Source organism: Rhinichthys klamathensis, unplaced genomic scaffold (assembly GCF_029890125.1).
Source record: "Rhinichthys klamathensis goyatoka isolate OS25496 unplaced genomic scaffold, OSU_Roscu_1.1 h1tg000209l_1, whole genome shotgun sequence".
Taxonomy (NCBI): domain Eukaryota; kingdom Metazoa; phylum Chordata; class Actinopteri; order Cypriniformes; family Leuciscidae; genus Rhinichthys; species Rhinichthys klamathensis.
In genome coordinates, this window is record NW_026606734.1 from 576,193 (window position 1) to 595,000 (window position 18,808).

General features: G+C 38.5%; 1 protein-coding gene across 3 annotated transcripts in view; it reads left to right on the forward strand.

The window, feature by feature from the left end:
• Nucleotides 1-18,808, forward strand: part of scn5lab (sodium channel, voltage gated, type V-like, alpha b) — a 186,570-nt gene that overhangs the window by 93,656 nt on the left and 74,106 nt on the right. For all 3 annotated transcript variants that reach the window (XM_056263626.1, XM_056263625.1, XM_056263624.1), the window contains 4 exons: nt 5,254-5,362; nt 8,728-8,966; nt 14,076-14,249; nt 15,286-15,642. In XM_056263626.1, the coding sequence (XP_056119601.1) occupies nt 5,254-5,362; nt 8,728-8,966; nt 14,076-14,249; nt 15,286-15,642 (879 nt within the window). The remainder of the gene's footprint in view (nt 1-5,253; nt 5,363-8,727; nt 8,967-14,075; nt 14,250-15,285; nt 15,643-18,808) is intronic.

An 18,808-nucleotide genomic window follows, 5' to 3' on the forward strand; every position in this document is an offset into this window, starting at 1 on the left:
TAATTTAGCGTGAGCAATGCAGCAAAAAACAGATTCGAAACCCCCGCTTCACTGCTGCTCACGCGGCGCTCCTGCTCGACGCTCACGCGCTGCTCCCGGTGTGAATGCACTCATTGCTTAATCTTAACCTTCTCCAGAGCGTCGGCGCACTGAAGCGTTTTTTTATTTATTTAGTTCAAATATACTATCAGATTTAATGTTATACCTTGACAAACTATACATCATTAAAAAGATATAAGACTCAAGATTCAGTATTTGACCACTATTGTATTCTGAGAAACTTATAGTGACAGTTATGTCTTAATTTGTGTCAGGAGTTATGAAATGAAAAAAACGAGTCGATACCTTTAATATGAATTATGAGCGTCAGCTGGTCCATTCATAAAAAACACTCCGTGCTGTCCTCATGATAGCGATTCACAAAACAACGTCCCTGAGGGCTTTTAGCTCAACAATGTGCAGATGTGGAGAAATATTGATATATTCTCATAGATTCACATCATATTTCTATAGACAGGAATAATATTTATTGAATTTATACCCAAATGCGTCGATGTAATCATAATGATCGCTTCTTCCTGAGATGTGCTGTGTTTTCCATTCATACCAATAGCATGGGGGCGCTATTATGTCCAATAAAAGTCCATATATGGATCATGAAGAAGACCCATAGTCATGTGACATTCCAGGACGTCACTGAGTGATACAGAAAGTACAGAGATCGCTGTAACATGCAGATAAAGATGTTTTGAAGACAATAAACATGATTGCAATGATATTTGAGTTACCTGTGTTCTTCAAGCCATGCCAGGTATTTCATAATAATAGATTATATTTATAATGTAATGCTAATCGATATAGATTTCATCATCGTTCAGAACACTAAATAATACATTTTCTGTCTGATTTTTTTTTTATCTGAAGCCAAGTTAGATCACAGAAGATTATTTAAAACACTAGACTTGCGTTATATAGTGAGTTTGGAGCGCAAACATAGTTTTAATCTCATAAATGGTCGTGTATTGATGGTGTGCTAAGCTAACATGCTAGCGAGCCCAGGCGCACCTGCCACGAGCAGTTATTGTTTTATGATTTTTTTCTAAATAGGAATGCTTACTGAAATGTTTCAGTGCATTTGATACCAGTTTCAAATATTTAGTGAGAACTTTGATAAAAGAAATTAGGGTTTGAAACCCTATGAATAGCTTGTGAATAGCCAGTCGTTAGTAGCTATAATGCAGACAAAAGAAATGCATATTTAGAGCCATAATAACCAGTCTGGAGAGGTGTAAATGTGTGCAGGGGAGACTGAGACTGAATGGGGCACCACAAAACAATAGAGACAATAGACTGAATAGATGACTCAGAAGATGACTAAACATCCGTTTGCTAATAGAGTCTAATCAAAATAAAGTAATTTGACATGATCTTGAAAAACATTTAACTAAATACAGAGCTTTATACTTATCATTTTCAGATTTTAAATATAAAATGGTCACACATATGGCTTTAGCTGCAGTGCATTTCTAGATTGCTCCAGGGCCAACTTCAATTTTATTTTCATGAAGATGTTTCATAAAAATAAATTTCTAATAACTTTACAAAACTTTGAAGCTATTTAAAATTGTTTTTTTCATTATGACAATAATTAATTCTACATTTACAATAAACAACCAAGTGTCAGCTTTCAAATGAGATCATACTTGTGCTTTTAGTGCAAAGGGTTCATGAACTGTATCTGTTTTAGTTTGGGTATGTCATTTCTGGGGATTTTTCAATAGTGGGCTTGAAGCTTAACAGGTTAACATGCACGCCGAAAAAATACGCGCCGCTCACGCATGCGGTGTGAAACGGCCGTTAGATACACGCCATCGTGTAGACTACACATAAATCTCTGACCCACCGGCCTTCGTCGTCTCCCTCGTCTAATTTCTGTCGCTCTACATACGTCATCTGGTATAATAGAAACGATTGGCTATGAGCTACGTACAGGCGCATTTGACAGACATTCGTAGCACCCAATAAACGGCTCTGGGCATTCGTAAACCACGCCTCAAATACGAGAAAATGAACATGTGGTTCCCAGACCCAATTCTCAACGAGATTGGGTCTGGCGTTAGCCAGGCTACTAAAATATAGAAATAAATGGAAATCAACTCTATATTTAAATATTCACTACAGATCAAAACTTAGGACTTTTTTTATTTCAACGACGACATCTGCTCACCAAGGCTGCATTTATTTGATCAAAAATACAGTAAAATACAGTAAAAATACAATAAAAACAGTAATATTTTGACGATGTAAAATTGCTGTTTGGTTTCCCTAATCTCATTGCTGTCTAGGTGGAAAAATGTAGATCTTTTTGATATATTATAAGTGAGTTTTCTTTTCTATGTGGGCTCAACATTCATAATCTTTAGCCAGTTGTATGAAACGGAAGTACAACGTCAAGCCAAGAAATCTGAAATACTCAGAAAGGAGTCTGAGAACTGTCTGGACTGTGTGTTAGAGGCATGGAAACCCTGTTGTCTTGGCGATGTAGTCATGGTTACGTAGCAACAGATGTTGAATAAGAGTTGAGGCGCGCACACACACACACTCCTGCAGCGGTGTTTCCCACTCGTCTGAACAGCAGCAGTGGGCGTTATGGTGGGCCGATGTGAAGTGCTCCTGCGTCATTCCTTTGATTACCTGCGATCAAAAACACATTATATAATCAGAGGGTCATTGTTACAGTCAGACATCATGTACTTGTCTCAAAGGCCTCATATTAAAACAATTAAAACAGGCACCTCCAGCAAACGTTTAGAAAACAAATGCATAAAAGCGTTTGACAAAAATGATCACATTTCCCTAACCACCCATTAACACTTAAGACATTTCTGCTGAGGGTTAATAGCTGATGTTATTAGTCTTTTGTTTTGCACTAAACAGAATCGATTTTAAATGCCACCGAGTGTTGAAGATTAATGTGTGTGTGTTTTCAGCCAAGTCAATATAATATGTTAAATATAGTGTTTGCTGAGCCATATCTAGAGACCAGAATATCAGAGAGATTTGAGGGTGGAGCTATCCAGAACACCTTAGCAACCACATAGTAGTGTCTGGCAACCACCTTGCAGTGACCCTAGCAACTGCACAGCATTGTGCTTAAAATCTTTCAGAACAGGTAACAACTGCACAGCAACACTGGAAACCACATAGCTATTGTCTAAAAACGTTCAGAAAACCTAGCAACTGCACAGCAACACTAGAAACACTGTAGCAACGCCCTAGCAAACAGCTAAACACTCTAGCAACCACATTGCAATGTGCTTAAAACTGTTCAGATTACTTGGCATGCAGTTGTTAAGTGTTTTAATGCTTTTAAGCAGTTTTACAAAAACAAAAGGTTGGTTTAAGGTTGCAAGGGTGTCAGGGTGATTGCTAGGGTCTTGCAATGTGGTTGCATTTCTAGTATCGCTGTACAGTGTTTTATGCAAGTGTCTAAATACTTTTAAGCACATTGCAATGTGGTTGCTGGGGTGTTTGGATGGTTGCTAGGGTGTTGCTATGTGGTTGCTACGTTGTTGTGGGTGATTACAAGGACATTCCTAGTGTTGCTGTACAGTTTCTACCTGTTCTGAATGATTTTTTAGAGCACATTGCTAAGCAGTTGCTAAGTGTTCTGAATGATTTTAAGTTCTAAGGGCATTTCTTGTGTTGATGTGCAGTTGCTAAGTGTTCTGAACAAATTTAGACAAACAGCTATGTGGTTTCTAGGGTGACTGGGTGGTTGCTAGGGTGTTACTATGTGGTTGTGATTCCAAGGTACACTGCTAGAGCTGTGCAGTTGATAAGTGTTCTGAACGATTTTAGACAAACTGGGTGGTTGCTAGGGCGTTGCTATGTGGTTACTACGGTGTTGCGGGACATTGAGATTGCTAGTGTGGCTGTGCAGTTGCTAAGTGTTCTGAATGATTTTAGACAAACAGCTATGTGGTTTCTAGGATGACTGGGTGGTTGCTAGGGCGTTGCTACGTGGTTACTACGGTGTTGCGGGACATTGAGATTGCTAGTGTGGCTGTGCAGTTGCTAAGTGTTCTGAATGATTTTAGACAAACAGCTATGTGGTTTCTAGGATGACTGGGTGGTTGCTAGGGCGTTGCTACGTGGTTACTACGGTGTTGCGGGACATTGAGATTGCTAGTGTGGCTGTGCAGTTGCTAAGTGTTCTGAATGATTTTAGACAAACAGCTATGTGTTTTCTAAGGTGACTGGATGGTTGCTAGGGTGTTGCTATGTGGTTGTGATTCCAAGGGCACTGCTAGTGTTGCTTTGCAGTTTCTAAGTGTTCTGAACAATGTTAGACAAATAGTAATGTGGCTGCTGGGGTGTATGGGTGGTTGCTAGGGAGTTGCTATGTGGTTACTACGGTGTTGTGGGCTATTGAGAATGTTAGTGTGGCTGTGCAGTTGCTAAGTGTTCTGAATGAGACAAACAGCTATGTGGTTTGTTTCTAGGGGGACTGGTTGGTTGCTAGGGTGTTGTTATGTGGTTATGATTCAAGGGCACTGCTAGTGTTGCTTTGCAGTTGATTGTTCTGAACAATTTTAGACAAACAGCTATGTGGTTTCTAGGGTGACTGGATGGTTGCTAGGGTGTTGTTTTTGCCATTGCAAGGGCATTGCTAGTGTTGCTGTGCATTTGCTACCTGTTCTGAGTGATTTTATGGACATTACTATGGAGTTGCCAACTTGGGATACTACAAATGCCGTAAGCAACACCCTAGCAACCACTCTGACACCCTAGCAACCACCCTGATACCCTTGCAACCTCAAACCAACCTTTTGTTTTTGTAAAACTGTGCTTAAGAGCATTAAACACTTAACAACTGCACAGGGATACTACAAATGCCCTAAGCAACACCCTAGCAACCACCCTGACACCCTTGCAACCTCAAACCAACCATTTGTTTTTGTAAAACTGTGCTTAAAAGCATTAAAACACTTAACAACTGCACAGGGATACTAAAAATGCCCTAAACAACACCCTAGCCACCACCCTGACACCCTAGCAACCACCCTGACACCCTAGCAACCACCCTGACACCCTTGCAACCTCAAACCAACCTTTTGTTTTTGTAAACCTCCATTGTAATACATATTATTATAAAATAAATATAAGTGAAAGAGAAACCACTGAGTTCTAAAAGTCTGCCCTTGTTTATTGCATTATGAAGGCATTTATGTGCATGTTCTGGTCTTACAGGGGCACAACTCCACCAATGAGCTGAGCAGCATGCTGTTGCCCCAGCTGCCCCAGGAGGGCCGGGACCGGGCCCTGAGCGCCACCAGCTACATCACTGACGCCATGGAAGGTAAGACAGCTACACAACAACAACAAACCAACACCGATCGCAAACGAGCCAGCGATGAGATATGAGCCCTGAAAACACTCCATATGCACATAAAATAAGTGTGTAAGTCTTTTTCTGCGAGGTGCGTGCGAGGCCAGGAGAAGTGTCTCCATCTGCTCGTGGTTAATGTCGTCCCCCGAGACGTACTCGCTGTTGTTATTCAGTGGAAAGGTGTAACCCTCCCACTGATGCTCCAGACTGGGACATCACCTGGCCGGCACAAGAGGACCGACTCTTCCCTGAGCGTTTCAGACGATAAATGATAACGTTACAGAACGTCCTCGCAGTTTCAAATCTGTTACGCCTATCAGGAGAGTGTTTTAGGACACGAATGAATAGACCACCTGTAGAAGTTTATATAGAAACTAATACAAGTGATACATTTATTTTCATTGTTTGCGATGTTCCTGCTGGGAACGAGCTCGAGCATTTAAAGCGGCAAAATTGCAGCGAACTTAGAATAAAAAGAACAGAATTATATCACTGTCATTGTGATTTTCTTCCCAGATGATGAACGATAAAAACGTTGTCAGCCAATCAGAATCCTCCTGACTTTAACGAGCGTTAACATTTAAAGTGACAGACGACAAAATTGTGGCGGGCTTTGAATAGACAGAGCGATGTCACTTTCATAGCGATTTTATTTTCAGGTGATGAACGATGGAAACGTTGTTAGCCAATCAGAATCTTCCTGACTTTAACGAGCGCAAACATTTAAAGTGACAGACGACAAAATTGAAGCAAACTTAAAATAAACAGAACAGAGCGATATCACTTTCATAGCGATTTTTGGCAGCTGATGAACGATAAAAACATTGACAGCCAATCAGAATCCATCTGACTTTAACGAGCTTGAGAATTTAAAGTGACAGACGACAAAATTGTAGCGCGCTTAGAAAAAACAGCACAATATCATCTGTCGATGTAGACACATATAGTTAAGATTTATTGAGATTTTTAGTTATATTTTAGTTATTTATAGAGTTTTTGCAGACAGCAAAGGTCAGGAAAGATTGGGAAACTCCACGAGTCGACAATGCCGCTATATAGACACAAATATAGTTATCACTATAGTTATTATCCTTGATGTGAACGAGTCTTAAACCTGAGTGGTATTTTTTTTTCAGGATAGGATACTTCCTCAAAAGTCTGTTTTGTATCGTATGGCTAGTGTGCTCTCCTGACTAGAGGACACCACTGCTCATGAAATGTCATTTATGAACAAAAATGGCCCATATTTTTGAGTCTTTTCTGGACTCTTGATTGGTCAGCACAAAAGTTGCTAACAGAAGAAGGCCTGAGCTCACAGGGTCTGAGTTTAGACCTGCTAGCGTAAGAAAATGCCAATCCTCATTATCACGCATGTGAAAGCTGACACGGCAGGACAGCAGCAGGCCAAATTTACTGTAATGAGCACGTTATGTCAGATGATGCTTACATACGTGTATGATAGATTGCTAGCTTCCACTTACTGATTTATATGATGACACTGGATTAGCCATATTGCAAAAATACTCAGTCGCACCCTTTATAAAAATGTACCATGGTTATCATAGTTTTCACCATGTTTTTATTGTTCAGGGCCTGAATTTTATTCGCATGGACTATTTGTTATGACAGAAGTAAATTAATGTACACAAATAAACAAATAAAATCTGTGATTTTATAATAATAATAATAGTATATATTTTTATTTGTACATGTTGTGCATATATAAATAAATGCCTAATATAATAATAAATAAACACTGAATAATAGTACTAATAAATAAATAAATACAATTAATTCAACCTTTTTTATATTTTTTATATTTCTATAATAATTAAAATATTAAATTAAGTTATTTAATTAAAATAATTTTAACTAATTATTTAATTAAAATAATTCTTTATTTTTTATAATTTAAATAAAAAACAAATTGATTTATTTTGAATTATTTAAAAAGAAATTATTTGTTTTTAGAATTAAAATATATAAATACAATTTTAATCAATTAACTTATTTTTTTAAAACAGTTATTTATTTCTTATAATTTAAATTAATATACAATTTATCCTGAATTATTTGAAAAAATTATTTAAAAAAATATTTTTTATAATTTAATTAAATCAAGCAAAAAAATAATAACAATTCTCATAATGCAACATTAATACAAAAACACAATGTTACACATGTCGTGCTCAGCTTGGCTCCTGCTGTGTAAAGGGGAAGAGGGTGTAAACTGAAGGTCTGTTTGTTAGTCAGTTTCTCTTGTGGAGGATGAAATAAAGCCTGACAGGTCGAATGAACCCGCTGTGGAGCATCACACCATCTCAGCTTCTCATCGCACGAGTTACTGGCACATTACTGACGCAGAGCCAAATCTAGACCCACAAAGTGTCCGTCTCTGTCTCATTTCTCATTAGAACACTTACAGGTTCCTCCGAAACACACATCCGCGCGTATCAAGTGTGATTCGACCTCAGTAGGGTAGAAAAACAACATGCTAACCTTTCACTGTGACCTTTTCATGTGGTGCTACAAGCCACATTAATATACATTATGTTTGCATTGTCTAAATCTGCTCTAATGCAGATTTTTGGCTTTTAACATTTGAATAGCATTGCCAAAAACATCTTTTATTTACAGTCAGATAGCTACATAGACTGTGAGATGAGGCCTTATTGCTTCATTTACGTAATTTTTTTATTTAATTTATTCACCCAAACAGGTAAACAATCCATCCTTTTATTATAGTACACTTTAGTGCATTAATATCATGTATAAAATCCCTCTTACCTGACAGAAATCATTGAAAATTAGAAATCACATTAAACTATCTGACCATGATCACGAACACTAGATGCCTGTCAATCATTGTGCACTCTCAGGTTTGCTGACATCGGATTGGCTGACATGTTTTTGGGGGGCGGGGTTTAGGAGTTGGATTTGTACAAAATGGTTGAAGTTAGTAAAATGGCTGAAAAGCACCTTAAAGTTGTAAGCACTTGGTTTTAATAAGAGCCACAAAGGATTGTGTGTGTGTTCTGATGCAACAGAGCAACCTTTTTAAGTTTCTTACTGGTGATTTAACACTATTAATACTCAGAGTAATCTCTCTGAATTAGTGCTGGGCAACGATTAATCGCATCCAAAATAAACATTTGTGTTTACATAATATATGTGTGTGTACTGTGTATAATAATTTTGTATATATAAATACACACATATCCATGTATATATTTAGGACATTTTTGCATGTATATACTGTATATATATTTATACATAATCTATATTACATTCCATATAGCCGAATGAGCTGTAATGTTGTGTGTTTGGTGTCTCAGAGCTGGAGGAGGCGCAGCAGAAGTGCCACCCGTGTTGGTACGCGTTCGCACACAAGTACCTGGTGTGGACGTGCTGCCCTCGCTGGATGAAGCTGAAGGAGTGGGTGAAGATCATGGTCATGGACCCCTTCCTGGATCTGGCCATCACTATCTGCATCGTCCTCAACACACTCTTCATGGCTCTCGAACACTATCCCATGACGGATGAGTTCAACCGCATGCTGTCTGTGGGGAACCTGGTGAGCACCACTGATTTACTGAGGATTTATGATTCACTGATGATTCACTGACGATTCACTGACGATTCACTGATGATTCACTGACGATTCACTGACGATTCACTGATCATTCACTGACGATTCACTGACGATTCGCCGATGATTCGCTGATGATTCACTGATGAATCGCTGATGATTCACTGATGAATCGCTGATGATTCACCGATGATTCACCGATGATTCACCGATGATTCACCAATGATTCACCGATGATTCGCCGATGATTCACTGATGATTCACTGATGATTCACCGATGATTCACTGATGATTCACCGATGATTCACCGATGATTCGCCGATGATTCACAGATTATTCGCTGATGATTCGCTGATGATTCGCTGATGATTCACCGATGATTCACCGATTATTCGCCGATGATTCACCGATGATTCGCCGATGATTCACTGATGATTCACTGATGATTCACCGATGATTCACTGATGATTCACCGATGATTCACCGATGATTCGCCGATGATTCACAGATTATTCGCTGATGATTCGCTGATGATTCACCGATGATTCACTGATGATTCACTGATGATTTACTGATGATTCACCGATGATTCACCGATGAATCACTGATGATTTACTGATGATTTACTGATGATTTACTGATGATTTACTGATGGAACAAGATACAACAATGCTGTCTTAGTGTCCAAAAAGTATTACATCATGTTAACATGATATAATATACAACGTGTCCGTGTATATTATAATATATTATATTATTTTTCATTATATTATATTATATTATATTATATTATATTATATTACCTTTATAAATATATAATAAATAACGTTTTTTAATTCTATTTTTTATTTTATTAAAATAAAAATAAAAATTAAATGCATTTAATTTTTTTATTTATTTTAATAAATTAAATTGAATAAAAAAACGTTATTTATTATATATTTATAAAGGTTATTTAAAAGTTTTCTTATCTGTGGCAAAGACATGAGATTTGATTTGTTGTGTCAACATCTCCTGTACGGACTGTGAACTGTTGCATGTTTGGCTTACGCAGCATTTGTTGCTTTGAGAGAGAGTGTGTGTGTGTGTGTGAGAGAGAGGCAGACAGGCGTGAGTCACGCGTGTGTTAGCGTGTCTCGCTGCGCTCGGCCGGAGGTCAGAGGTCACGTGTTGTTTGTAATCTGTGTTAGATGGAGAAACTCACACTGACGGGTGGAGAGACGCTCCACAAACATTCGTTTCTCCTTCATTGCTCAGGAGTCTGGATGTACAGCTCAGCTTTCATCAGATTTAGCTCCTAAAACTCCTTTTGGAGGAATAAAAGGGATTATTAGTTTTCATGTGATAAAATTACAGAGCTATAAAGATCAGATGGTTTGGAAATTATATCGATATAAATTCTATTTAGCTTTAATTTATTTTTATTTCAACTTCAGTAATTTTAGTACTTTTGTTTAATTTTAGTTTATTTATTTTTCTTATATTATATTATATAATATTATATAATATTGTATAAAATATAGTATAATGTACATAAAAAATATACATTTGTCATGCCCTCCACGCTTTTTCAGCGTATTTTAATTATATAATCACTTAATGACTCATAAATTATATTAATGACTATATTATATTGTATTATGTTTTATTATATTTTACTACAGTATATTGTTATGTTATATTATATTATACACAATTTCTTCTATATTTCTATTGTCTGTTGTTCGCTGTGTCCAGAGCACGCTGTTTGATTGTTAGTTTCAGAAGTGTCAGCTGTCTCAACAGACACGATGATGATGTCATTTCCTGTGTCAGCTGTCTCAACAGACACGATGATGATGTCATTTCCTGTGTCAGCTGTCTGAACAGACACGATGATGATGTCATTTCCTGACGTCCGATTGCATCTCGTCGTCGGTGTGTGTCCGTCACTCTGAACACATTCAGTTCCGGCTTCAGAAATGACCCAACACCTCCTGGCTTCGCGTTCAGTACACTCGAAAAACTCCTGTTGTTTCAACCCAACTTTGGGCCAAATATGGACTAACCCAGCCTAACCTAACCCAGGGTTAAATTTATTAACTACATTTTCATTCATTCGTGTATTTATTAAGCAGCGATAAACACAACAGCAGTTGAACCATAATGCTACAAATTAGATAAAACAATGAAAGAAAACAAACAAAAAATAAAAAGAAACAATACAAAATAAAATAGGCAAATTTAACATACAAAGTTTAAAAAGCCAAAGTAAAAAAAACACACAAAAAAAATTCAAATTTAGATTTAAATTCATAAACATAATTTGACGTTCTCACAGATAAGGGGAGATTTTTAACCCACTGTTTGTCCATATTTGACCCAAAATTGGGTTAAAGCAAGCCAGCATGTTTGGGAGTGTGTGCGCGTGTCAGGGATGAGGACGAGTTAACCGCTTCACGGAGATGTTGATGTGTGTGTGGAAGGTGTGTATCGTGTGTGTGTCTGGGAGAGATGCCGGCGCAGGGCTGTCAGCGATGATGATGATGATGATGATGATGATGCGTCTGTATGAATCTGTTATGCTCACCAACATCTCATCATCAGCGATATGAAAATGACTCACTATAGACTGGAAAATAAATCTCCTCGAGGGTGAATCTCATTGGAAGATCACGTTTTACCCCCAAATCTAAAGTCAGACTAGTTAAAAGCAGCTGAAATAAAATAATTTAAAGGCAACATTTCTATTTTTTCTTATATTTTTATCTCAATTTATGTATTTAAATGAACAAAGCAATTTTGTAATAATCAGCTATTAGGCACTTTAACCCCATTTTTAAAAAATTAAAATTCATTCTTTTTTAATATTATTTTAATTAAAGTATTTATATTACTACATAATAGTACTATTTATTGCGATGTGTTTAAATTATGCGGATTTTAATAAACAAATACTAATTTGTATTTCTAACATTTTTACAGTTATACAGTAAAAATACTACATTATAATAAAGAGAATTATAAAAATGTCCAGGTTCAACACACAAAAAATGTGCTTTAATTGATGTTTATTACATAATACATCATTTTTGCCTCGTGACTTGATCATTCATATAATAATATATATATATTTTTTTAATTGTTTTGGTCGTGTTTTCATGAGATTCACTCTCAGAGAGGATGAAGATGTCTTTCCAGATCTCTGTTTATTGTTCAGATGAAAGCGTTCATTACGGGACGTGAGGCAGAACCAGAGACGATGTTCTGGTCTGTTCATCTTCACAGTGTGTGTGTGTGTGTGTGTGTGTGTGTGACTCCTCCTGCTGCCGGGTCACGTATCATAGTCACATCCACACGTGCACATACAAGATACAAGAAACAGAGCAACTTTCATATATAAAAGAGCTGAAGCAAGCAGCAGACCTGTTGTACACACACACACACACACACACACACACACCTGTATATATCTCAGGGTTCTACAGGATCGAACCGCCTGTCAATCACAAAGTTCTACACATGCCCCGCCCCTTGCACGCCTGTTTTATATTTATATACATATTGGCTAATTTAATTATGCTTTCAGCTGCCAATCATAGTATACTACTCAGAAATACATAAAAAATAAGTAATAAATACAATTTAAAGAAAAAAATTCAGTACTACATTAATAGATCATATCCTAGAGTTTTGCAGCAATGTAATATTCACAACGAAGAAAATCACAATAAATATTTACAGTTTTTCAAGCAAATCTACATCTGTAGAAACGAATGTAAATGCATTAATTCAAGTTCACATGTTTAAATACATTCATTTACATCTATACATTAATTTATACATTGACATGTGTATTTATTTATTGTTTATGCATTCATTTATTTACATTTATACTAGTGATGTCAAATCGATTAATCGCATCTTACATAAATGTTTGTTTATATATATGTGTGTGTATGTATATATATACATTATATATATATATATATATATTCTAGGGCTGTCAGTTAAACGCGTTATTAACGGCGTTAACGCAAACCCATTTTAACGGCGTCTTTTTGGCCTAGCAAACTTTGCAGCTTTTTTCCAATGCTTTTGCAACAGACGCGGCGCTGCGCTATGAAACCCATTCATTTCAATGGCTTGCGCCGCGCGAGGACGCTTTGAAAGCGCAAGCGGATCTAGCTAGACCGGAAACAAAACAACAGGCCCGACGCCGCACACACTCGTTTGGGCTTGCGAGCCGGCCAAATAGTTGGTTAACGTTACGTTTTGAGTGGGTGACGAGCGCGAGACGCTGAAATGGATGCCAATAAGATTCTGAATGGAAAGTTTACTTTTAAAAAGTTGCCAAATGGTTCCATTGACGAGACCAAAGTGATCTGTGTGTTTTGTCGTTGTGAACTGAGCTATCATCATCGCAGCACGTCCAGTCTGAAACACCACTTGATGATGGCCAAGCACACACACACACACACACACACACACAGCTGATGCGAATTCTCCGCCCCCTCGTCAATATCAGGACCTCGTCAGTATTTCTTTCACCCTTTTATTGATGGACAGTGTTACATTGTGTGAGAGATTATTTGCTCCAAGTGAGAATGTTAGTGTGAAATTGAACACAGTATATGCCGATGTTGTTTTCAATAAAAAACATTTGCACAAAGCAAGCCGATCCACTTTTCCATGTTGATAAGAGCATTAAAATGAGAAAAAAATAATGGGACAAAAAGAAATCAAGAGACATTTAGAATAGATAAAAATGTGCGATTAATCGTGAGTTAACTACGACATTAATGTGATTAATCGTGATTTAAATTATTTAATCGCTTGACAGCACTAATATATACACACACGCACACACATTATATATTTACAAACTTTTATGTTAGATACGATTAATCGATTTGACAGCACTAATTGTTTACACATTCACATGTATATATTTATTTATGTAAAGATGCATATCAATATTATGATTCTTGTAGCTCAAACAGTTCGACTGGGTTTGATTTCCAGAAAGTGTAACAACTTCCACATGCATAAACGTAAACAAAGTTCATTGTTTCGGAGCATAAAGCGACTTGTTTCACGTGGTGTTGTTGTCAGGTGTTCACGGGAATCTTCACCGCTGAGATGGTGTTGAAGATCATCGCTCTCGACCCGTACTTCTACTTTCAGCAGGGCTGGAACATCTTCGACAGCCTCATCGTGAGTCTGAGTCTCATGGAGTTGGGTCTGTCCAACGTGGAGGGTCTCTCCGTCCTGCGCTCATTCAGACTGGTAAACACGCTTTTATCTAGAGCTGCACGATTCACCGCTAAACCATCGGGATCTCGATTCAAACACACACTTCATCTCATTCCTAAATGACAACGGTTCACGTGTGTGTTGGCGCTGAGAGCAGTTGTCATGTACGGGTGAAACTCGAAAAATTAGAATATCGTGTAAAAGTTACAACGTACATGCAAAGTGAGATATTTCAAGCCTTTATTTGTTATAATTTTGATGATTATGGTTCACAGCTTATGAAAACCTCAAAGTCAAAATTAGAATATTGTGAAAAGTTTTCATAAGCTGTAATCCATAATCATCAACATTATAACGAATAAAGGCTTGAAATATCTCACTTTGCATGTAATGAGTCTATATAATATATTAGTTTCACCTTTTAAGTTGAATTACTGAAATAAATGAACTTTTGCACGATACTCTAAGTTTTTGAGTTTCACCTGTAAAGGTATGAAACAGCTTCACAAACAATCTTTTCAATCACAGTTTCGTTATTTCTGTGTAACAAATATTCATATTATCACAGAAGAACTTGGATAAAAGTTGATAGTTTACTGTATGTTTACGAAAGCGATCGAAATTGAGCAAATCACCTTTTGAAAGTAACTTGGCGCATCAAATAACGATTGTATCATTGCATCGTTACACCAGTAGGGGGCGACAAGTGACTGTTAAAAAAAGTATTTGGCGTTGAATCATTCATTCAAAAGATTTGTTAAAAAAATGCTGATTCATTTAGTAATGAAACAATGAAGTACTTTATAAGTGAGTCGTTGAATCATTCACTCAACCCATTTAAAAAAAAATATTCAGATTCATTAAACATTTTAAATAGACTGCAATAATTAAAAATTCTCAGAACCTCTAGTAAATTACATGTTATTTTGTCTAGTTGTCTGTTCAGAATCGCGATCTCAGTTTGAAACCAAAAGAAATCGTGATTCTCAGTTTATCCAGAATCGTGCGGCTGTTTCTAACTCGCGTTCGTTTGTTCTGTTTGCTAAACGACTCTTCGCTTCTCCTTCAGCTGAGGGTCTTCAAGCTGGCGAAGTCGTGGCCGACTCTGAACACGCTGATCAAGATCATCGGGAACTCTGTGGGCGCTCTGGGGAATCTGACGCTGGTTCTGGCCATCATCGTCTTCATCTTCGCCGTGGTCGGCATGCAACTGTTCGGGAAGAACTACGAGTCGTGTGTGTGCAAGATCTCCAAGGACTGTACGCTGCCCCGCTGGCACATGAAGGACTTCTTCCACTCGTTCCTCATCGTGTTTCGGGTCTTGTGTGGAGAGTGGATCGAGACCATGTGGGATTGTATGGAAGTGGCCGGTCAGCCGCTCTGTATTCTGGTCTTCATGCTGGTCATGGTTATCGGGAACCTCGTGGTAAGTGTTTCTTTACCTGTGTCCCAAATGATGCGCTATACAGGTGACACTCGAAAAATTAGAATATGGTGCAAAAGTTCATTTATTTCAGTAATTCAACTTAAAAGGTGAAACTAATATATTATATAGGCTCATTACATGCAAAGTGAGATATTTCAAGCCTTTATTTGTTATAATGTTGATGATTAATGGCTTACAGCTTATGAAAACCCCAAAGTCAAAACTAGAATATTGTGAAAAGTTTTTATAAGCTGTAAGCCATAATCATCAAAATTATAACAAATAAAGGCTTGAAATATCTCACTTTGCATGTAATGAGTCTATATGATATATTAGTTTCACCTTTTAAGTTGAATTACTGAAATAAATGAACTTTTGCACGATATTCTAATTTTTCGAGTTTCACCCGTACACTATACACTTATACACTGTAAGAAAAGATGATGTGGATGTCGAAGATCTCAAAAGTTAAAGGGACAGTTCACCCAAAAATTAAAATTAGCCCATGATTTACTCACCCTGAAGTCATTCTAGGTGTATATGACATTCGGTACTTTCCTGTTATCCGGACCCCACCATATACCATGGGCGGGGTTAGGGGTAGGCCATCGTCCCTGATTGGTCTTAACCCCAGTGACGGGTAGGTTTAGGGGCGGGGTTAGGGGTAGGCCATCGTCCTTGATTGGTCTTAACCCCAGTGACGGGTAGGTTTAGGGGCGGGGTTAGGGGTAGGCCATCGTCCTTGATTGGTCTTAACCCCAGTGACGGGTAGGTTTAGGGGCGGGGTTAGGGGTAGGCCATCGTCCCTGATTGGTCTTAACCCCAGTGACGGGTAGGTTTAGGGGCGGGGTTAGGGGTAGGCCATCGTCCCTGATTGGTCTTAACCCCAGTGACGGGTAGGTTTAGGGGCGGGGTTAGGGGTAGGCCATCGTCCCTGATTGGTCTACCCCAGTGACGGGTAGGTTTAGGGGCGGGGTTAGGGGTAGGCCATCGTCCCTGATTGGTCTACCCCAGTGACGGGTAGGTTTAGGGGCGGGGTTAGGGGTAGGCCATCGTCCCTGATTGGTCTACCCCAGTGACGGGTAGGTTTAGGGGCGGGGTTAGGGGTAGGCCATCGTCCCTGATTGGTCTACCCCAGTGACGGGTAGGTTTAGGGGCGGGGTTAGGGGTAGGCCATCGTCCCTGATTGGTCTACCCCAGTGACGGGTAGGTTTAGGGGCGGGGTTAGGGGTAGGCCATCGTGGGGTCCGGATAACAGGAAAGTACCTGACATTCTGCTTTAAGACGAACACAATCAGAGTTATATTAAAAAATGTCCTTTATAATGGGAGTCAATGGGTATATTTTTTTGGAAGTCCATCAAAGCGCATCCATCCATGATAAAAGTGCTTGACCGGCTCTGGCGGGTTTATAAAGGCCTTCTGAAGCGATGCGTTCGTGTAAGAAAAATATCCATATTTAAAACTTTATCGACTAAAATAACTGGCTTCAGGGTGAGTAAATCCCTTTAGGTGAACTATCGCTTTAAGTTTATCACAGCATAGCAGTAACAAAGTACAGACAGCACTTCGGATCCAGCGGAGTCAAAGAGAACGCAGAATAAACGCTCCACACTTAGTTTTTCCCGTTAAATAAGTGCATCATCAGGGTAGTTAAAGTGCACTTTTTCTTTTTGTGAACGCATTTTCAGTGTGAACGCACTCCTCACAATATTTATACTACAAAATGGCGTAGAATAGTAGCCTGACGTCGCCATACTCATATGCTAGTCAGCATGTGAGTCTGATGCTGTGATTATGGGGCGTTTCAACCGAACCAGGAAAGAAAACGCCTCTGCACTCGATTGGATCGACCGAATCCCGTAGGAAGGACGGCAAAACATCTTTCCGATCGGAAAATGCCTTGATTGCGGTTCTGTTCCTCTTTTAAAACGAATGCGCTGTACATCTTCTATAACAGACGCGATGATCTCAGTTCTCCAGCGGCGGCCATCTTTGTTGTAAACGAACTCAACCCAAGCGCTCTTTGGTGACGTGATGATGACGTTACTGTTGATCATCTGTCCATCATCGTATAAACCCCGCCCTGACAATGTGATTGGTCCGAACAGCTCTGGTTCAGGTATACTTGCTTCCCAACGGATCAAGTCCAGACCGAACTTCCCATCCTCAGGTGTTGTGGGCGGAGCTAAGCTCAGGCGAGTCGAATAGTGCACATGTATGCGATTTGGGACGCACCTTTTGTTCAGGTAATTGCGTGTTTATATTGGCTGCTGTCTCTCAACGCTCGTGTCAGACATGCTTCATAAAGCACCGCTGTCATAACCTGTGTTATTATTGCTGAGGGTCATATTTGCTCTGATTAACTCATGAACTCTGTTTGAAACTCGTCCATGCTGATCAAAATGATGTGAGAAATACAAATTGATAAAGTCATTAAAATAATTTCTTGTGATTTGGATGCATACCTACATAATTAATTAATCTTTTATTGGAAAGACCTGTGATGTATTTATTATTTAGTGGGCGTTTTTTTAATCAAAGTCTTCATGTGCAATAATTGCCCCGTGAGCGTCTGGGTTTGAATTGTTTTGCCCAGTGGCTCATGGGTAATTGATCTCAATAACTCACCAGTTCCTGCAAAGCCCCAAATGTGAGATGTGAGTGTTTGTGTTTATATCACAGATCCTCTAAAACGATCATGACATGAGAAATCATAATTTGCCTTGATCTTTGGACATTTAAGAGGTCTTTGTACTATTTAAACACCCTGTAAGTTTCATAGCGTACAATGTCCTTATTATAAATGAAGTATTTATTTAATCAAGCTCCAAAAACGTCTTGTTTTGATATTGCAGGATCTGTGACATCACACTGGCAAAAACATTTGCATATGCCCGCCTCCAGAGCAAGACATCGACCAATAGTTATACATCATCACACCACAGGCCCCGCCCACTGGCGTTCAGTCGCGTAACGGCTGATATTTACGTACACTGGATGTGATTATAATCACTGATGCTGTCTACACTGATACAGTACAGATGTGCGTTCAGTTTCAAATGTTTTGTAAAATATTTTTACAATGTAAATCAGCTGTTCTCTATGTGAATATACAGTAAAGTGTCATTTATTCCTGTGATCAAAGCTGAATTTTCAGCATCATT